This window comes from Apodemus sylvaticus, chromosome 18 (assembly GCF_947179515.1).
Source record: "Apodemus sylvaticus chromosome 18, mApoSyl1.1, whole genome shotgun sequence".
NCBI classification, from domain to species: Eukaryota; Metazoa; Chordata; class Mammalia; order Rodentia; family Muridae; genus Apodemus; species Apodemus sylvaticus.
The window spans coordinates 43,323,397-43,342,749 of record NC_067489.1 but is presented as its reverse complement, the minus strand read 5'-3'; the positions used below and the strand labels follow the sequence as shown (position 1 = coordinate 43,342,749).

The 19,353-nt window shown below is 42.8% G+C and overlaps 1 protein-coding gene across 1 annotated transcript; it reads right to left on the bottom strand.

The window, feature by feature from the left end:
• Nucleotides 1–1,736: 1,736 nt before the first annotated feature.
• On the bottom strand, nucleotides 1,737–17,444 carry Ccdc110 (coiled-coil domain containing 110). Its single transcript, XM_052162889.1, is given in 8 exon segments — nucleotides 1,737–1,786; nucleotides 2,288–4,391; nucleotides 5,301–5,411; nucleotides 6,991–7,056; nucleotides 7,351–7,406; nucleotides 16,909–17,044; nucleotides 17,047–17,129; nucleotides 17,396–17,444. Coding segments are annotated over 8 exon segments (2,655 nt in total).
• Nucleotides 17,445–19,353: the final 1,909 nt, after the last annotated feature.

Genomic DNA, 19,353 nt, shown 5'->3' with positions numbered 1-19,353 from the left:
GATACCGCTTGATCTTTTTATATGTAAATATTGCAGCTCATACAAGCTATGCATATATGTGTGTGTATAAATGACCTGCACTAGCTATGTATATTGGAACAAATTTTTGAGACTTTTCTTATTTGCACTATTTACCAGAAAGAATTCTTATGAAGACTGAATTAAAAGCATTTTCTACACTGTGATGTATGCTTGGACCGCCTATTTAATCATTATACACCAAATAATTTATTACAAGTTAATTTATTAATCTGACTTTATTATTTATCATACTACATTTTCAGTTATGGTATTTTGTTTAAAAATATAAAAAAATGAAGTATTAGTTAATACTTAGTATGCATCAGGAGCAATTTTAATTTCCAGTTACAGTATCCCTTGTACAACCTGTGTCAAAAATCAGAGATTGGGGTAATGCAATTTACTTGTAGACAATCAAATATGAGATGCAAACTAGTTGACAGGAAAAAAATTACTGAGAAAGCCTGCTTTCAGTTTTCCCTGTGGCATACCATAGCAAGGACATTGATTAGAAATCTAAAGGAGCTGGGTAGAAAACAATAATTATTTCATTTAGAAATCTTCAAAGGCCAGGCAGTGGCGGCGCACGCCTTTAATCTCAGCACTTGGGAGGCAGAAGCAGGTGGATTTCTGAGTTCGAGGCCAGCCTGGTTTACAGAGTGAGTTCCAGGACAGGCAGGGCTACAAAGAGAAACCCTGTCTCGAAACAAAACAAAACAAAACAAAACAAAACAAAAAACCCAAACAAACAAACAAAAATCTTCAAAGGAAATTTGCAATCCTTCCTGTTTAGGGAGAGACACACAAGTCCACATTGTCGAAGGTTTTGGGTGTTCAGCATTCTGTATCTCTGTCTTAGCAAGTGAGTGGCCAGAGCGTGAGACTCTGTGTGACAGCAGTTGGCCGTTCATTCACTCACCATTCGCTTACAAACACTGCGTGGCTGCCACATTCCAGGCATAGGCTGGCACTGAGTGTCAGCAGGAAGTGTGGAAGGATACACCTGGCATTTTACAGGCCAGGGGTTTCCTGAAGACTAAAACCAGACAAAGTCATTGCCAGAAATATATAAACCAGTGTCCTTTTTTAGAAGAAATTTTATGGCGGATGCAAAGGTAAGCCCGGGAATATTCATTCAAAGAATAATAACAGGGCCTGGTAGGGTTTATTCCAGGAATGGGAAGTGTATCAAACTTAACATTATAATGTATTAAGGACAAAAAAACAAAACAAAACATTGTTTCAAGTATTGGATGAAAAGAGTCTGACAGAACTCAACAAGGAATTACAGAGCCAAAATAGATTAGATAGTTTGGTCCTGTACAGCAAAGGGGAAGTCTGTACAACACCAACTCTCTTGAGACAAGACAGGTTTCTCCCCTACAGTGTAACCTTCTATGTGGTTCTCTATGTTGTGTGTGGGAATATGTGTGATTGCCAAATGCAAAGGTGCTTTGAGTAGCGAGCTCTCCTGACTCTCTGACCAGAGCTTCATTCTCTCATTAGCTTTTGTGACAGACACGGGAGCTTAGAGTTTGACAGCACCTTTGCCGTAGCTCTAGACTCTCTAATGTAATTCTAATATCTAGTTTAAAACTTGTTTAATCATGTATGAGGACTTTGGAACCAGAGGTAAAAGTTACTTCAATATTTTTTTTTTACGGAAGAAAATTACTTGGACAGATGTTTTTAAAAACACTGATTTCCTTTGAAATTTATTTACATATCTTGGATGGAAGCCGTTGATGCAGTTTATGTGGCATTCCTGAAAAAGAAAAGGAAATGTCTTAAAGCTGTGAATGCTAAGCACATTTCTTGTAAGTATTTTCAAATCCTTCTCCCTCCCAAAGATGCTGTGTACACAAAGATTCAGTGTATCTATAGAACAAAATTCTTAAATGATGCTATATATAAAACAAATCAGATACACTATCTTACAAAACTAAATTGTAGTCATCTTTATGTTCTCATCTTTTTAAGATTTTTGTTATGTGTATATACATGTGTCTCCATGTGGATTTGCACACCTGTGTGGATGCGGGTGTCTCTGAAAGAAGATGTTGGATCCCTGCAGCTGGGTGTTGGGTCCGTTTATAGGTGGATGGGTGCGGGGAACCACACTTGGGTCCTCTGCCAGAGCAGTACACACTCCTAAGCCCTGAGCCAGCTCTCTAGGCCCCTCTTCTTATTTCTATACTTTGGTTAGCGCTAACGAGCTAATTAGAGTCTTAAAGATGCCTCTACTTATCTACCAGAATGTACACACCTTTCAAGTCAGAGGCCAAAGGCCTATTCCGAAGACTAGAAGCATCTTCATAGGCATCGTAGTTGTCAAAATAGAATTTTTCTCTTCTTGAAACATAGGTCGATTTTGATGCGCTGTTGTTCTGACCGGAGACTTTATCGCTTAAACTCAAGTAGTCTCGCTGAAGATTCCGCATCTCAAATTCCAGGGTATCCCTCTCATTTTCTATGCTTCTCACGTAGTTTTCCAGAAGTACCTTGTCTTCGGTGAGCCGACTGATGCTGTTTTCGAACTTGGTGTTTTCTTGACTGTGCTTCTTTAGCTCCTCTTTCAGGATCTGGTTGTCCGCCTTAATCTCCATGACCATTTTGGACAACACCTCACACTCCTTGCTGATTTCTGCCAAGCTGTTTTTGTAAACGCTCGTCTCTGCCTTGGCGCTTTTGATTTCCTTCAGGAACTTCTCTTCCGCGGCAGACTGGTAGGCTTGGATATCCACCAGCTCTCTCTGCAACATCTGTCTGGCGGAAGCGGATTCTTGCAATGCTGCCTCCAGACTCAGCTTCTCGGCTTTAGCTGCGTCGAGCATGCGAAGAAGCGACTCCTGCTCGGCTTTGGCCAGGCTCTCCGTCTCTTTGAGCTGCAGGATGTCGAGCTTGCTGTCTTTCAGTTCACTCTCGAGCGCGCCCTTGTCTTTCAGGAGTTGGTACATGTCTTTCTCCAGCATTTCCCTTTCATCCTGTATCAGCAGCGCGCTTGTTTTCATCGCTTCTATTTCTATATTCATTCTATTGTTTTCGGTTTGGAGAAGAGCCATGTCATTTTGGGTCTTGTGCTCCTTGCTCTTCAGGTGGTCTATTGTTTCTAGCATCTGTTGCTTTTCCAAAGAGAGCTGACTATTTTTCTCCTCTAGCATTTTGTGTTGGCCTTGGAGGACGTTATACGTGCTGACGATTTTCTTCAGCTCCCTGAGGCAATCTTGGTTTTCTTCCTCCGCGTTGCTTAACTTGGACTGAAGAGTGCTCTTTTCTTCAGCCAGGGACTTCAGCTGCTTTTCGTGGGCTCTCACCTTCTGGATCAGGGATTGTGTGGTGAATATCAGGGGCTTCAGTTTGGTCTTAAGGGCTAGGTTTTCGTTCTCCAGTTCTGTCATCTTTTTCTGGTTCTGCAAGGATTCTTTTAGGTAATTCTGCAGGTAATGAATTTTGGCGACGCACTGCTCAGGGACGCACCTGCCTTTGGGTGTCTTCTCGTTTTCAAATGTTACAGGTCCTTGGCTGACTATGAATGCTTGGCCTTCTTTTATTTTGTGTTTCCCTGGGTCCAGGACCGACAGAGTGTGCCTTGGAGCTCGGGAGTGGAATTTTAAATCCATAATACTTTTGCTGGTGATAGGGATGTCTTTATTTTTCTCATTCTTTTTCCCTCGGTATATTTCACTTTTAGATAATTTTTTACATTTCCTACAAAAATTCACATGCAGTTTTGACACTGTGTCCCTGAGTGGGAGGAGTTTGCTCACTAACGCTTCTAATTCAGAAATTCTCTTCGATTTGATGTCTTCACTTAAGTTACCTTCCGTGTTTTCTTGCCGGATAAAATTAAATTTTGAGCTACAAATGGGAAACAGCTCATGTTTATGGTGACTTTGAGGACTTGCATCTGCCTGGAAAGTGTGAAGTTCATTTGTAAGCGCCAGCTCCTTGTCGTTCGACTTCCGAAGCTCTTCTTTCATGTGCTTAATAGAGTAGCAGATGTCGTCTAAGTTTTCACAGAACTCCTGCTTCAGGAAAGGGACAGTGATGGCGGATTTATCCAGAGTCATGGGAGCAGCTTGGGACTCCGCTGTTTGAGGCACGGGAGGTAGAAACTGATAGAGACTGAAATTCTTTATGGGCTGCTCCAAAGTGTTCGGAACTTTGCTGGGAGGTGAGTTATCTGCTGTTCTCAGACTCTGCAGAGCTGACATGTCCGTGGCCTGTATCTGGGGTGGGATAGTTAAGCCTTGAGAGAGAACAGTGCTGCTATTACTTCCGAAGTTCTCTTCCATCGAATGCAGAGTCTCGGGGTCCTCAAAATGATTACTTTTCTTGGGAGAAAGTATTTCTTCTTGTGTCTTGTTAGACTAGCGGCAATAGAAAACATGCTATGAATATATTGTGATTTCCCACATGACCAAGAGATTAAGAAAATTTGAGGAAGATTTATGCGTACAACCACATTGAATATTTTTCCCTACTAATCAGAGAAGCCTGTGTGTGTATCTCTATCTGTTTATCTGGGCATGAATCAACTAACACTGACTGTCTTGAGATCCTAAAGCACAACAGAGTGCTTTAGGATTGCTTTCCTTTCTTAGAGGGTGAGATAGATCACTCAACCTCTTAATTTTAGAGGCAGAAATGTAGTGAATGTATTATGCTTCAAGAGATTCTCCTAAGTAGATAGGCCACGTGAGAACTCAAGGGAAATGAGTGTTTCTAGTGGGTTAGTTGTTCCTCTTTGCTTTCAAATTCTTGGTTCCACAAGGGTTTTTCTAGGACTGAAAGTGTCCTGGAAATGTAATTTCCTAGCCATCATGGCCACTCTGGGTTGGAGCTTTTCTATAGACTTCAATAGAAAATTTGTCAATCCTTTCTGGACAGGTGGGCTAACCAAACTGCTTTGAATTTGCTTGGGTAATTTCAGTATCTAGATGAAGTGAAATGTCTCTCCCACACTCTTAAAGGGATAATCAAATTCTACAGTATAGAGATCAATATACTTCTTTTAAGTTTCTCAGGACAGATATTTGCTTACTTTCTTCTCTGATGCACCATTTTTCCTTTTTGGGCGAGATAGATAGATACATACATACATACATACATAGATGATAGGTGATAGATTGATAGATGCCTGATAGATACACACATACATAGATGATAGATAGATAGGTGATTGATGATAGATAGACAGATAGATAGATAGATGTGAGAACCAGTTGTAGGGATAGTTCTTAAATACCAGAAAGGGGAATGATTTATTGAAAACATACCAAATCCTTTTCAGGATGCATGCTGAATACTAGATTTTTTTCTGAGTTAAATTGTGGATTTTCTACTTCAACAATACTTTTGTTCAATATTTCACTGATTTCAGATTGTACCTTTAAAAGATAAATTGAGAATGTTAGAATCTGAATTAGGATTTGGGAGTTTGTGTATGAGCAGAAGCACATAGTTGAAAGATACCTTCACATTTTCTGAATGTAAGAAGTTGTTTGCCATTAAGAGAATAGGTTAAATTTATTTATTATAATCTCTGTCACTAAAGGACTCTTAAGAAAAGAATGTGTTTGTGATAAAATCAGAAGCCTCTAGTAAAATAGTAAAGATTTATGAACTATGCTACTAATTTTAGAGATGTTCCATTTTTACATTGTGGAGTAAATAAGAAATCTTTGATATCCATCATCAAAACAGAACGCATCCTGTCACCGGCTATGGAGTTGGTGCCAGGCGGTTAGTGACTGTGATTGGTACATCTGCTATGCATGCTCTGTTACCCTCCCTCTCACTTCTCTAGTGTGTAAGCCTTCGATGACACTTGTTCTGCCTTTAGCTGCAAGACTGAGTCTGCAGTGAGTCTCTTTCTAGAGAGGAATGGTCATGACTTGCTCCTCAACCTTCTGTGGCTCTCACAGCAAGCAACCTTAGTATCCCCGGCCTTCAGAACAAAGTGCTCTCCCCCTCCCCCTCGCCTTTCCTCGCCCCTCCCTTCCCTTTCCTCCCCGCATTGGTGGTTCAGTGGTAGAATTCTTGCCTGCCGGCCTGGGTTCAATTTCCGGCCCATGCACTTCCCTTGAAACAATGAATTCATGAAATTCTTAGGCAAATGGATGGAGCTGGAGAACATCATACTAAGTGAGGTAACCCAGACTCAAAAGATCAATCATGGTATGCACTCACTAATAAGTGGATATTAACCTAGAAAACTGGAATAACCAAAACATAATCCACACATCAAATGAGGTACAAGAAGAACGGAGGAGTGGCCCCTTGTTCTGGAAATACTCGGTGAAGCAGTATAGGGCAAAATCATAACAGGGAAGTGGGAAGGGGTGGGTGAGAGAACAAGGGGAGGGAAGGGGGCTTATCTGACTTTCAGGGAGTGGGGGACCAGAAAAGGGGAAATCATTTGAAATGTAAATAAAAAATATATCAAATAAAAAAAAAAAGAAAAGAAAAAGAAAAAAAAAAGAAGAAGAATCTGGAGCACCTTCTAACCCGTTCCCCAGATGTGGAATCTGACAACCAATCCCTCATTTTGGAAAGTAGATTAGCGTGTGGCCGAGGCTTGCTCCTGAACACTAAAGCCTTGATAATTTGATTCGCACCACCGGAAGTGAGCTGTTCTAGGATCTTCTGTGACTCTAGGTAATAGAGTGCATCCCTTGCCTCCAGGGCCACTTTTGAGGTACGGTTTAAATCTTAAAAGAGCGAGTCTCTCTTTGTAGACTGTATGTAGGAAGGACTATTTATTATTTGCAGTGTGAGGATCAAGGCCAGGTCTCTGCATGTGCTAGGCAAACAATCACTGAGCCACATCTGCCCCAGGCAGCTGTTTCATTCCCCCCCACAGCCAAAACTCCGCATCCCCTTAACAACCGGTTGCTGATGTGGTTAGAAGATAGTTTGGGACCTGAAACTAGAAGATTCCCTACATACGGACTACATCACTCATACCATGCTGACGTTCTGCAGAGTCTGTATCCGCAGAGCCTGAAACGACTCCAGCTGATGCTGCAGGACCTATAATGAAATGTAACACCGCGTCAAAAGGGACACTTTCAGGTGGCCAGAAAGTCTTCAAAGGCTACGATCAAAAACCATCCAAACTCCAGTGTGGCCTGTTTCCGAAAAGGATCACAGGAGCCTGCTAACTCATCTTTAGCTGCTGCAGACACAGATAGTTCGGAGGGGGAGGGGGGCGGGGATTGTGTGAAATCTCCACGCATGCGCATGAACATTTTTGTGAGAGTAGTGTGGAAGACCCAGTATTCATTCAGGAAGGGTTTTGCACATAATTAGATGAAACAGACTCACTCTCAGTGCTGATTGTGGTTGGATTTGATTTTCTGGTTCTGATGCACAGCCATATTCTAAGGAGCAAAATAAAGAATGCACGTCATTTAATTCCCAAATTTATCTTTGTAGTTTTGCTTTCTGAGACAGGGTTTCTCTGTGCATCCGTGGCTGTCCTGGAACTCACTCTGTAGACCAGGCTGACCTCAGACTCAGAGATTCCCCCTGCCTCTGCCTCCTGAGTGCTGAGATTAATGGTGTGCACCACTACTGCTTAGCTTAATTACCCAGTTTTATTTTGCAGAAGCTGCTACAGAGAGCACACTCTTAACCCAGACAGCGAGACAGAGAGATAAGGAGAAGGGCTGTTACTTACATTATCCTAGTCACACATTAAATTTAGGGACAGCTTTCATACCTGTGGAGACAGGGGGATGACCAAGCCAGTAAAAGTGCAATCTGAGTTTGAGTCCTGGAACCCATGTGAAGATGCAAAGAGAGATCTGACGCCATAAACTTAACCCCTGACTTTCCACAATTGCACCGTGGCACAAGTGTGCACCGCCTTCCACAGTTTATTACATAAAAAGAATTTTAGTGTGTGTGTGTGTATGTGTGTGTGTGTGTGTATGTGTGTGTGTGTGTGTGTTTGAGGGCATTGGTGTACATGTACCATTGTTTGTGTGTGTGTGTGTGTGTGAGAGAGAGAGAGAGAGACAGAGAGAGAGAGAGACAGAGAGAGACACACACAGAGAGACAGACAGAGAGAGACACAGAGAGAGAGAGGTGGGGAGAGGAAACTTTCTACCCTGTGGGTCCTGAGGATTAAACTCAGTTTGTCAGACTTGGCAACAAGTACCTATACCAACTGAGCATCTCAGCATCCCAAAATAATTTTATTTCTGAGAAAGGGTCTCTAGCTCTATAACCTTGACTGGCCTGGAACTCACTATGTAGACCAGGCTGGTCTTGAACTCACAGAGATACATAGACTTATGCCTTCTACATGCTGGAACTGAAGGCAAGGGTGACCAGATTTCATATACATACATACATTATATATTGTAAATATATATAAATATATATGTATATAGTGTATGTATGTAAATATGTATGTGTGTATGTATATATGTGTATATATGTTTGATGTTTTGCAAAATTAAAAAATTATAAAAAGAAAATATTTACTTGGGGTTATAGCAATGCTTTTTATTTTGTAAGGAACTATTTTGTTTCTGAGCTATAGACTTCACCCCTTTTTTGTTAAAACAATAAAACAGAACACCCCACTAACTCCTGTACTATGAAAGGCTTTTGGCCAATGGCCTGATAGGCCTTGTTACTTTTTGGGAAATTGCCATGAGATGCTCTCCCTAACTCATGGAAACAAGATGCGTGCACAGCGCACCACATCTGTCTGTTGTGCTCTCAAGCAAAGTTCTATAAAGAACAACTTGCACGCTCTCTTGGGGAAGGCTGGTACACACAGCCCTTTGGCTCTTCTTGTCTGTGTAAAAATAGGACGTAGAGTTGGCGCACTTCCTTATCAAAGACAGAGTCTTTGCAGCCTGCGCTAAGCTTATCTCCTTGTGGGAAGGCCTTTTCCACTGGAGAGCCAATGGCCTTTCTTCCTCTGTGCTGTTCAAGTGGGCGTGCCCTAAGACACTTGACCAGTCTTGACACACCCACACCCATCTCTGTCCTCTCAAGACAGAGGATGGGGTCTTGCTGCTCCAGCACAAGCAAAGCACATGCAGTCCACTGGTCTACACTGGCTGGGGAGACAGACCTGCTGCCAGGGCAGAGGGGCTGAGAGTTTGTGCTGGAACTGATCTTGTTCACTTGGCTTAGTCACCAAAGCTTTTCCCCCTCCTGCTCAGTGGTTGATTATTGTGTTTCCTCAGCTCCCCTAAAACCCACACATAGTGAACAGAGGTCCTCAGGGTGGTAGACAGTGGGCGCCGCAGGCTCAGGACCTTCCCAGAGGTTGTTATAGACCTACAGTAAAGGATAGATTATGTAGTATTTATCCACCTGTTAGGTAACTTCTTTGCTTTAAAAAGTTTTTACATAAAGAAGGAAAACCTTGCTAGCTTCCCAGGTGAAATACGAATTACAATGGAATGTTCTTTTAGACTGACAACATCTGTCCTCAGAGTAGGACTTCAGCTAGGTCTTCAGATCCTCCCTCCTGCATCATCAACCCATCAGATAGTGCTTGTCGAGTGCAAACATCTCCTTTGCCATTTTGATCCTCTGAGGAGGCGACATTAGTTCAGAATGTGGAGATGTGTAGCCAACAGAAGAGTCCTACCTTTGGTTGGAGTGGAGAGAGACAGAGAGCTTACCTGGATATTGTTTTTTTCTGACTCTCATTGGGAAGTGGAGACCAAGGGAGCAAAGAGTTTCAAAGATTTTTAGACTCAAACAAACCTATTATAACGTACTCATACTGGTCATGCCAAAAGGAAAAAAAGTCACCTAGAATCCCTGCCACGAGGAACTAGCCACTGGTTTAGATAACCCCTCAGGTCTCTCTCTTCACACACACACAAGATGGGGAAGGATCTTGTACATGATGTTGGAGGAAATGTAAATTAGTATGCCTGTTACAGAAACTACTATGGGGGTATGTTAAACCATTAAAAGTAACTAGCACAAATACAAGGTAATCCCACTGCAGGTATCTACCCAAGGGAAATGAAATCAGGATGTTCAAGAGGTATTTTTACTTGCAAGTTTATTGAGGCACCATTTACAGCAGCCAAGAGGACTAATCAACCTTAGTGCCTATCACCTGCTAACTGAAAAAATGTGAGGCACTCACACAATGGGCCAACAAAGAAAATGCAAGTTTATCTTTAAAAATTACATGTATGGGCATTTTGCTTGCATGCATGTCTGTGCACATGTTCTCACATGTCTGTGCACATATTCTCACATATATCTGCACATGTTCTTGCATATATGCGCACATGTTGTCACATGCATGTGCAGAGTAAAAGGGAGTCTCACTGAAGCAGAGCATAGGTTGTTGGTTACTGAACTCTGGGAATGGGTGTGAGGGACAGAGAGGGTGGTTAGTAGGTAGTTAGTAGTAGGTGGTTATCACTGATAACAACTGTATCAAAATAGCTGGTGAAGAATTCAATATAAAATTTCAAACTAGCTGGTGAAGAATTTGAAAGTTCATGACAAAAAAAGAGAAACAGCTGATGGGTTAGACACATCAATCACCTTGACATAATCATTACAGTATATGCATCTACTTAGAGATTTCAATGTATATATATTTTATATACGTGTGTATGTGATATAGTATGTATATATGATTGTATTTATATATGAATGCTATAAATTGTGAATATATATAATTAGTATATGTCAGTTGAAATGACAATGTGCTAAGAAATATACCATGAAAGAGATTAAGAGCTTGAAAACATATATTTCCACTGTATTCTGAGTTGATTTCCTCCTCACCATAAAGGATGCAAAAACTAGCATACTTTCACACATACTATCTAACTCTATTTGCTACTCTATTTGCTGGGGTTTATGAATCTCACATTCTGTTCTGTAGCCATAGTTCCCACAAAGCTCTGTGTTAAACCCACTAGTATCATGTTTAAGTTATATATAGTATATAGTAAATTGCAGATACTAAAGTGGGATAGTAAATATTAGGTTCTTGACACACAAATAATCCATTTAAATGTGACCATGTGTTTAGAATTGTTATTTTTGACACCTATGATTCATTTTTAAAAATCTTCTTAATGTGTATGTGCTTCACCTGTAGAGATGTCTGAAGTGGAAACTTAGGAGTCCTTTGGAGAGTCAGGTGTGTTGGATGGTGTTTTGCTGGGGCAAACACGTGAAGGAGTGTTTTCTTGAAGTTGACACAGGTGGAGGACTAAGGCAGACTCCTGAAGCAGACACAGGAGAGAGGATGTTCTGCTAAAGCAGGCATGTGAAAGGACACGTGATGAAGGACTCTTTGCTATCAGCACACATGTATTGGTCTGCCTTACATTGTGTAGTTGAGCTGCATTTGTCAGGACTCCATATAACTTGGGCTGATTGGATGCACGTGCTGAGGCAAGGATGTGGAGGACATGGGATGTTTGTAAAGTACAACTAGGACACAGCAGAGTGACGCAGACAGAGCTTGGCTTGCTGGTACAGCTAACTGTGCAACACTAGTGGGTCTTTTGTCTTTGCTGATCTTCCACTTCCCTGATAGAAGGACAGCCAAGAACTTCTGGTGTTCCTCCTGGTCCCTCCTGCTGACTTGAGCTGACGCCGAGGCCTGCCTGTCTCTGTTATGCCACGTTGCTAACCCCACTCTATCGAACTGGACTGCTGGGGTATCCATGATGTGCCTGCAAATGGACCGAGCTTCCCTGCCTGCTAACCTGTGGACTCAACTGCCAGTTTCCAGACGACACAGAAGGGAGTTGCTCCAAAGAACTTTTCTAAACAGGTCCACCTCTCCATATCCTTTCTTTCCCACTACCTCTGGTGGCTGGAGGGCTAAAAGGGAAATTAAAACATTTAAGAACCATCATTAAAAATAGGTGTCTATACACCACATGTGTGGTTGGTACTCCAGGTAAGAAGAAGGGTTAGATTCCCTGAGTTATAGATGGTTGACAGCCACCATGTAGGTGTTAGGAACAGAACCTATGGGTCCTTTGGAAGAGTACCCAGTACTTTTAATTCCTGAGGCACCTCTCCAGCCCCTGTAGATGATTTCTTATGCTGCCCTTTCCTGAACCACAGAGATCGATTCCCTCTGATGTATTGATTCATGACCAGGGTAGGAATTGATGCAGGTGGGAAAATCTTTTGAAAGTACGCTGAAAGCCTTTGTAGGGGAAGTGGTGATGATCATATTGTTTATATTTTAAGAGAAAGAGAAAAAAACATTATTAGATATTTTAAGCTTAGGTTGGGTCAAGTACTCCGCTGGATATGTTGTTTATGGGATGGCAATGAATGGTGATGGACAATATGGGTGTTGCTACCTAGATAAAGGTGTTTTCTGGGGGAAAGTCCAATGAAGAACAGATGCACTGACTGATTAACTTGATACAGGCTGGAGTTATCACAGAGAAAGGCGTTTCAGTTGGGGAAGTGCCTCCAAGAGATCCAGCTGTGGGGCATTTTCTCAATTAGTGATCAAGGGGAAGGGCCCCTTGTGGGTGGTGCCATCCCTGGGCTGGTGGTCTTGGGTTCTATAAGAAAGCAGGCTGAGCAAGCCAGGGGAAGCAAGCCAGTAAGAAACATCCCTCCATGGCCTCTGCATCAGCTCCTGCTTGACCTTCCTGACCTGTTTTGAGTTCCTGTCCTGACTTCCTTTGGTGATGAACAGCAATGTGGAAGTGTAAGCTGAATTAACCCTTTCCTCCCCAACTTGCTTCTTGTTCATGAGGTTTGTGCAGGAATAGAAACCCTGACTAAGACAACAGGTAAAATGGCTTCCAGGAAGAATGTGATATAGAGACTTGCAGGCCCCAAGTATGCACAACTTTTTTGAACTTTTACTATGCAATGGAAGAGGAGTGATAGTAGTGTAGTGTTCATACTAGAGAATGCTTGAAAAGATTTTTTTTTAACTTTTAAAATTACATTCACTTACTGTGTGTGCATGTGTGGGAGTGTGTGTGTGTGTGTGTGTGTGCACTCACACCAGGAGGTGGTGCATGTGTAGTTCAGAGAACAAATCATGGGAGTCGGCTGTCTCTCTCCTTTTACCCAGGGATCAAATTCAAGCTAGTAGGCTTGGCAGCAAAACCCTCCCAGGCCAGGACATCTCACCAGCCTAGGAGGATTTATTTTTAACTTAGTATTTTAGCTATTGGAGATGCTAACATGCTTGCTTGCTGGGAATATATTGCAGACTGGCAGAGGCAGAGGCAGAGAGAGAGGCATAGGCAGAGAGATTCTGGTGAATGAGGAATGCACTGGCAGAAGAATTCTGGATGAGAAGGAAGCTGGATCGGCTGGGTATTGAGTATTGATTGAATGGAGCAATTCTTCCATCGAAACAGGAAGAAGGGAGCTTAGTGAGTGGAAGGATGGGGAATTTCGGCCAGGCTGTTTTCATCTTTTCCATGAGATCGCGCTATGAGAGAAATGACATAGTTATTTGGGGGAAGGAGCATCTGAAGAGAGATTTATTTTGGCAATAAAGCAAGCACTCCAAATAGCATTGAGCTGTTCATTTTAGCTTCATGGTATGATTCAGAAGTGAACAGTTTTCTTCAGCAGAGTCCTGGTGATTCAGTGTAGGCTGTGAGCAGGCAGGAAATTGGGCTCAACTATTTTTAAAGGTAATGAAGAAAATTTTTCGTTTCTCCTATGAGTCTTTGGGTGTTACTCATTCCTAAGAGAAAGTACTTTTAAAATTTGGTAATACTTAGAGAGAGACACGGCACTATATGATTCTGGAATGAAAAGGGGAATGATCAGAGACTCACAGGAGGTAACACAGAATCACAGTTTAGGATTTACTAAATGCATGGTAACGGGAGGCATTAGAGGAAGGGAGGCCTACAGTCCTACCCCTGAAGAATCTTATCATCTATTGAGAAGGTAAGAAATGGTATTTATAGTTGCTTATTGTTATAAAAGAGAAAAGAGGCTAAGATATGTTTGGTAGAGTCAGGTATGGTGATGCGGAAGGGGGTGCCTCTGCAGGCCCATGCTGGGGCATGCTGCCCCAGGAAGGGCCAGTCATATGCAGCATATAGTATGGAATAGAGTTTGTTTAGGGTATGGGGAGCAGGGCTGAGGAAGGAGTAGAGGCAAAGAAAGGCAGAGAGAGAGAGGGGGAAGAAGAGGAGGAAGAAGAGGAGGAAGAAGAGGAGGAAGAAGAGAAAGAAGAGGAAGAAGAGGAAGAGGAAGAAGAGGAAGAAGAAGAAGAAGAAGAGGGAGGAGGAGGAAGAGGAGGAAGAAGAGGAGGAGGAGGAAGAGGAGGAGCACAGGAGAGGAGAAGTCAGCGAGGGACTGAGGTGGAGAGAGGGAAGTAGGAGGGCGATGGGGAGAGAGGGAGAAGGGGCAGAGAGAAAAGGGGCAGAGAGTAAGAGAGTGAGGAGGGCCCAGACATCCCCTTTTATAGCAAGCCAGGCATTACCTGGCTTTTGCAGGTAACTGTGGGGCAGAGCCCGGAAGGAATGTTTACTTATGTTTTCTAGTTCATCGTCAAGTGTTGAAATAAAAAAAAACTCAATTATCAATGGGTTGACCTTTTTCTTTTTTTCATAAAGAAAAGGGGAGTTTATTTCCAAGCCTGCAGAAAATTATGTCATAATCAATATATGCAGAAAGTGTTCCGTGTATGCCTGTGACTGAGGCTGAGGGGGAACATGGCGATTTAAAAAGTGAAAAGTGAAACTGGTTCTCAAGTGAAACCGCTGACTCTGTGGACAGGCCTAGTGACCTCTGCAGTGCAGGTGGCCTGTGGTTAGAGTGTGCTCTGCCAGGGGAGCTAGGGTATCAGCTGTGGAACCAAGCTGCCTGGACACGGACTTCTGGCTTTATAACATACAGTGCCAGGTAACTCTAAGCGTGTATCACCCTTAGCATGGCACAGAGCATGAAGTAAATACTCAGAGAGCACGCGTTCGTGATAACGGTTCTAGTCCATACACAGGGAGCTGCTCAGAACTTTTCCAGCGCTTCCCATTTTGTTCCAAATAGAACCCCACACCCTTGCCCAGAGTTGCAAAGTTTCTTCTGTCCTACCCCACTTCAACTTTCTCCTGCCACCACCTCATTCGTTCTGCCTCACCCACAGGTGTTACCTTCTCAAGCAAGCCAGCTTCTCTCCTACCTCAGACCCCTCAGGCTGTTGCTGGTCTTGATACCCAAAATGGTTCTTTTCTAGAATGTTTTGTGATTTCTTCTTTGCCTCCCCTGGTCTTTGCTCAGACGGGACCTGCTAAGTGGAGCCCTCTCGGGTCCCCTTCTCCCTTTAAAGCAGAAGGACCCTCCAGATACATCTGTCTTCTCTTTCCCCATAGCAACGATGCTGCCTCGTTAAGGATGTCTGCTCTCCACTGACACACAAGCTGAATGGGAGCTTGCATTTATCATCTCGGATCCTGGCTTGGTTTCTTTTCTGTTCTACTGCAAATTACCCTGACAAAAGAAACCTAAGTGGGAAGGGATTTATTTCAGCATTATAACTCAAGGGTATAGGCTATTATTTCAGGGCGAGTCACAATGGGACAGATAGCTGGGTTGCATCCACAGTGAATAAACAGAGAGCAACAGGATGACTTCCTGCTGGAGCTCGGCTTCCTTTCTTCACTTAGAACCCAGCCAAGGAATGGTGCCACCCACAGTGGGCAGCTCTTGCCACCTCAGTCATTCAAATCCGTACGCTCCCCTACACGCAGGCCCAGAGGTTCATCACTCAAGGGGATTCTAGATTCTGTCAAGGTGACAGCTGGCATCGGTAATCACAGATGTCCAGCACTTCAAACAGGGCTGGTTACAGCAGGTTCTTCAAAACAGTTGAGTGAATGGCTAGAGGTTCAGAAGCAGAACAGGAGGGCCAGAACCAACCAAAAGTACCCCTCAGTTACTCACTCTGACAAGTTAAGGTTAGTAATGTTAACTAACTGCTCTTATGTGTATAAGTCATGCTATTGAGTATCACCGGGTTTTGGGTGTCAAACATCAACCGTGTCTGAGGTAAACTCTCTTATTTGCTGCTTATTCATGAGCTAAGTGGCCCGTGGCTTCCAAGATTCTGTCTCCACTGAGCCTGACCTTTACAGGGGATTTGAGCTGATGTTTGCCCAGTAAGAGCTTCACTCGTGAAACCATCTCCTCAGCCTCTAAGTGCAAAACACCTCTGCTTGCCATATTGAGGCCACCCTGTCTCTTCTGACCTTTGTTGAGCTCAGAGGTAAATACCAGGCTAATTTAATGTTGTCAACCATCTGTGATGGTGGGGTTTTTTTTTTTTTTTTTGTTCCATCCCTCCAACCCCCCTTTGCTGGTTGCTCAGGGAAGACTACACGTCGTCATGCCGGGTGACAGAGGAATGCAGAAAGCGATGGTCCAGGCTCCCTCCGTGTTCTCCATCTTGAGTCAAGTTGATTTTTATCAGGTGAGGTGTGGCCTTGCATTGGCCAAGGTGTGGAAAGAAACCCTGTTGGAAGCTCAGGCCTCTGCTCCGTCATTTCTCTCCGCCTCACCTGGGGAGCCCACAACTGGGGTCCCCCCTTCAATTTAAAAGCCACCTTTGCTCATGAGTCCTGGCTCCTTCTCTTGATATCTCACTGTGCACCAAGGTGAGAGGGGTGCTGTCACTTTGGGCTTCTCTCTAGAGAGTGAGATCCCAATGTGGTCCTCAAGTTGCTCTTCACATCTGAATCTTTGTTTATTGGAATCCGTGGCTGTTTGGATTCTTTCAAATATCCTCCCCATGCTATAGCTCATTTCTCACCAATATTTACTGGAAAAATGTAGATTTTGTTAGAAAAACTCATGCTTTGTTTAGATGTCTGTCCAAAACTATAATCCGATCCAAATCAAACCAAACCAAGCCAACATGTTTACCTGGTTCACTGTCCCCGCTTTCCTTTACCCCCTCAGAGGAATTCAGGATCTTGGATGCTGAGAGGAGAACGGAGTCGACATCATCTTCTTCCGCGAAGTGCTTTTCTGGAACAGACCCGAGCACAGCTTTTGGCGAAGAGCTGGAAGGTAGCCAGGGAAGGTGAGGAAGGGAGGCATGGGATTCAGGTTGCCCACGCCCTTGGCAGCCACCAGAGGGTGCGCTGGGGCCAGGTAGAGAGGTCAACTCTGCAAAAAGGGCCGGAGACCAGCAGCCCACCAGGGGGCAGGCGGGTGCTTTCTCACTGAACAGCGGAGTTGAGGTAGAGAAGATCCGCACACTACACCCATCCGGAAAACTCCGGAAGCTTTAGGATGAAGGACCCGGGTGTGGCTTCACTATCTTCTATTTCCCAGATCTCCCCCCGTAGAGGACAGATCCTGAATAGTTCTTACCAGGCCTCATTTCTGTCGCTTAAGATCTCTCTACCAACTGCCTTGCCCCAAGCATTCAGCTCTGCTGCTTCTAGCCGCAGCATCCCGTTGCTTAGTAACAGAGGTTGGAAGCCCTGCCCACCCCCACCCTTTTCCGGGAGCTGATGCAGATGGTGTGATTGGTCTCCATTTATCAAAGTACACTGATTTTCCTGTGCACTTGACAAAACTCTTGTAAAAAAAAAGGCAGATGTTTCCCCAGGAAGCAGAGCTTGCGTAACTGACTGGTTAGAAAACACGAACTTTTAAGTAAAACTTTTGCAAAATCAGTTATTTCAGAGAGAATGTACAGTCATTGAGAATTGAATTTTAAATCACACTGAGTAGGAATTGACACCCACTATGATATAATAACTTATTACTTGATAAATTACACCTGACTTGCTTTCAGGGAGGAGGCATGATAGTTTAATGTTCGTTAGCTATAATTTCTTATTTTCTAGAGCAATGGTTTCTACAAGTCTTGGAAGTCTTTTTTTTTTTTTTTTTTGTGGCATTGGGACAGCTTTAATACATTTAATTTTTTAGTCTATTAAACTGCCATTCTAAAGAAAATAATAAAGTTCATCAAATGCTTTGTATTAATACAACAGTGGAATATTATGTGACAACTCTAATTTGTGGATGGTGACGGCAAGTGAGTCTTGGCTGTTATTACGTAGGAACTACTTCAATTTTAATCTGTGAACTAGTCTCCAGAGAAATCTACTTTTATTTTAAGATAACTTCTCAATCAATTAATCTATCAGAGAAATAATAGTAGGAAAGGTTTACGTTTTAAAGATGTACCCATTTGTTTTGTGTGTGTGCCGTAGGTATGTGTATGCGTTTGTGTGCACATGCAGGTATGTATGAGCGTGTGTGTGTGTGTGTGTGTGTGTGTGTCTGTGCATGAGTGTAGAAGTCGGAGACTTATGTTGTATATATTTATTTATTGATATCCACCTAATGTTTTTGAGGCAGAGTGTTTTGCTGAGCCTGGAGCTCACAGGCAGTCTATACTGGCTGCCCAGTGAGCCCAGTCGATCCCCGGTGTACTGGGTGACAGGCATGTGCTCTTGCACCTGGATTTTTACATTGGACATCAAACACAGCTTCCTCATGTTTGTGTGGTAATTCATTCACCCACTGAGTTATCTCCTCTACCCATTCTCCTGAACTAATAAAAGCACATTTCTGACTTCATCCCGTCTCTTCTGAACATTTGGGTGTGTATTTTACAAGGATACTGAAAAGAAGCACAATACAGCTGTTAATATTCGAGATTAGCGCTGATGTGTAGACACCCTATAGCTTCAAGGCAACTGACTTTCTTGCAATAACACCCTAGGGAGCTACAGGTCCCGGCCTGTAATGTAATGTAACTGCAATGATCTGTTTACTTAATGTATTTTAGTCTGATCAGTAGGATTTTATTTACCTTGAGCTCCTATGGCCTTAACATTTTAGAACATTCTAGACCAATTATTCTGTAAAATGTTTTTGTGTGCTTTGTGGATGTTTTCTAGTCAGTGGGTCAGGCCGGCACTCTTGTCTGGGTGTCATAATGGCTGTCTGTCCTCCTTGTAGTCCATCAGGTGGCACAGGATTGTGCTTGCACCATCAGAGTGGTGTTCATTTGATGACTTACTAATCACTACTGTAGATATTTAACCTTTGTTCTTTTTTTGATTAGGAAATAGTTTGTATAAAATATTCTGACTTACACAACAATTCCATTCTTCATAAGCTTTTGGTTTTCTGATTTACCTATAATTATCTGTATGGATCACTTTCTTATGTTATTTACTAGCTAATTATGGCTTTTATTCTGTTGCTAATATTACTTGTACAGTTGCTCAAATTTTCCTAATTTGGTCAGTGACAGTTTCTCTATTACATAGACTGAAAAGTGTATTTTGTCAAGATATGACTTCTCTGGCCAAATATTTTGATCATCACCACAACTGTTTT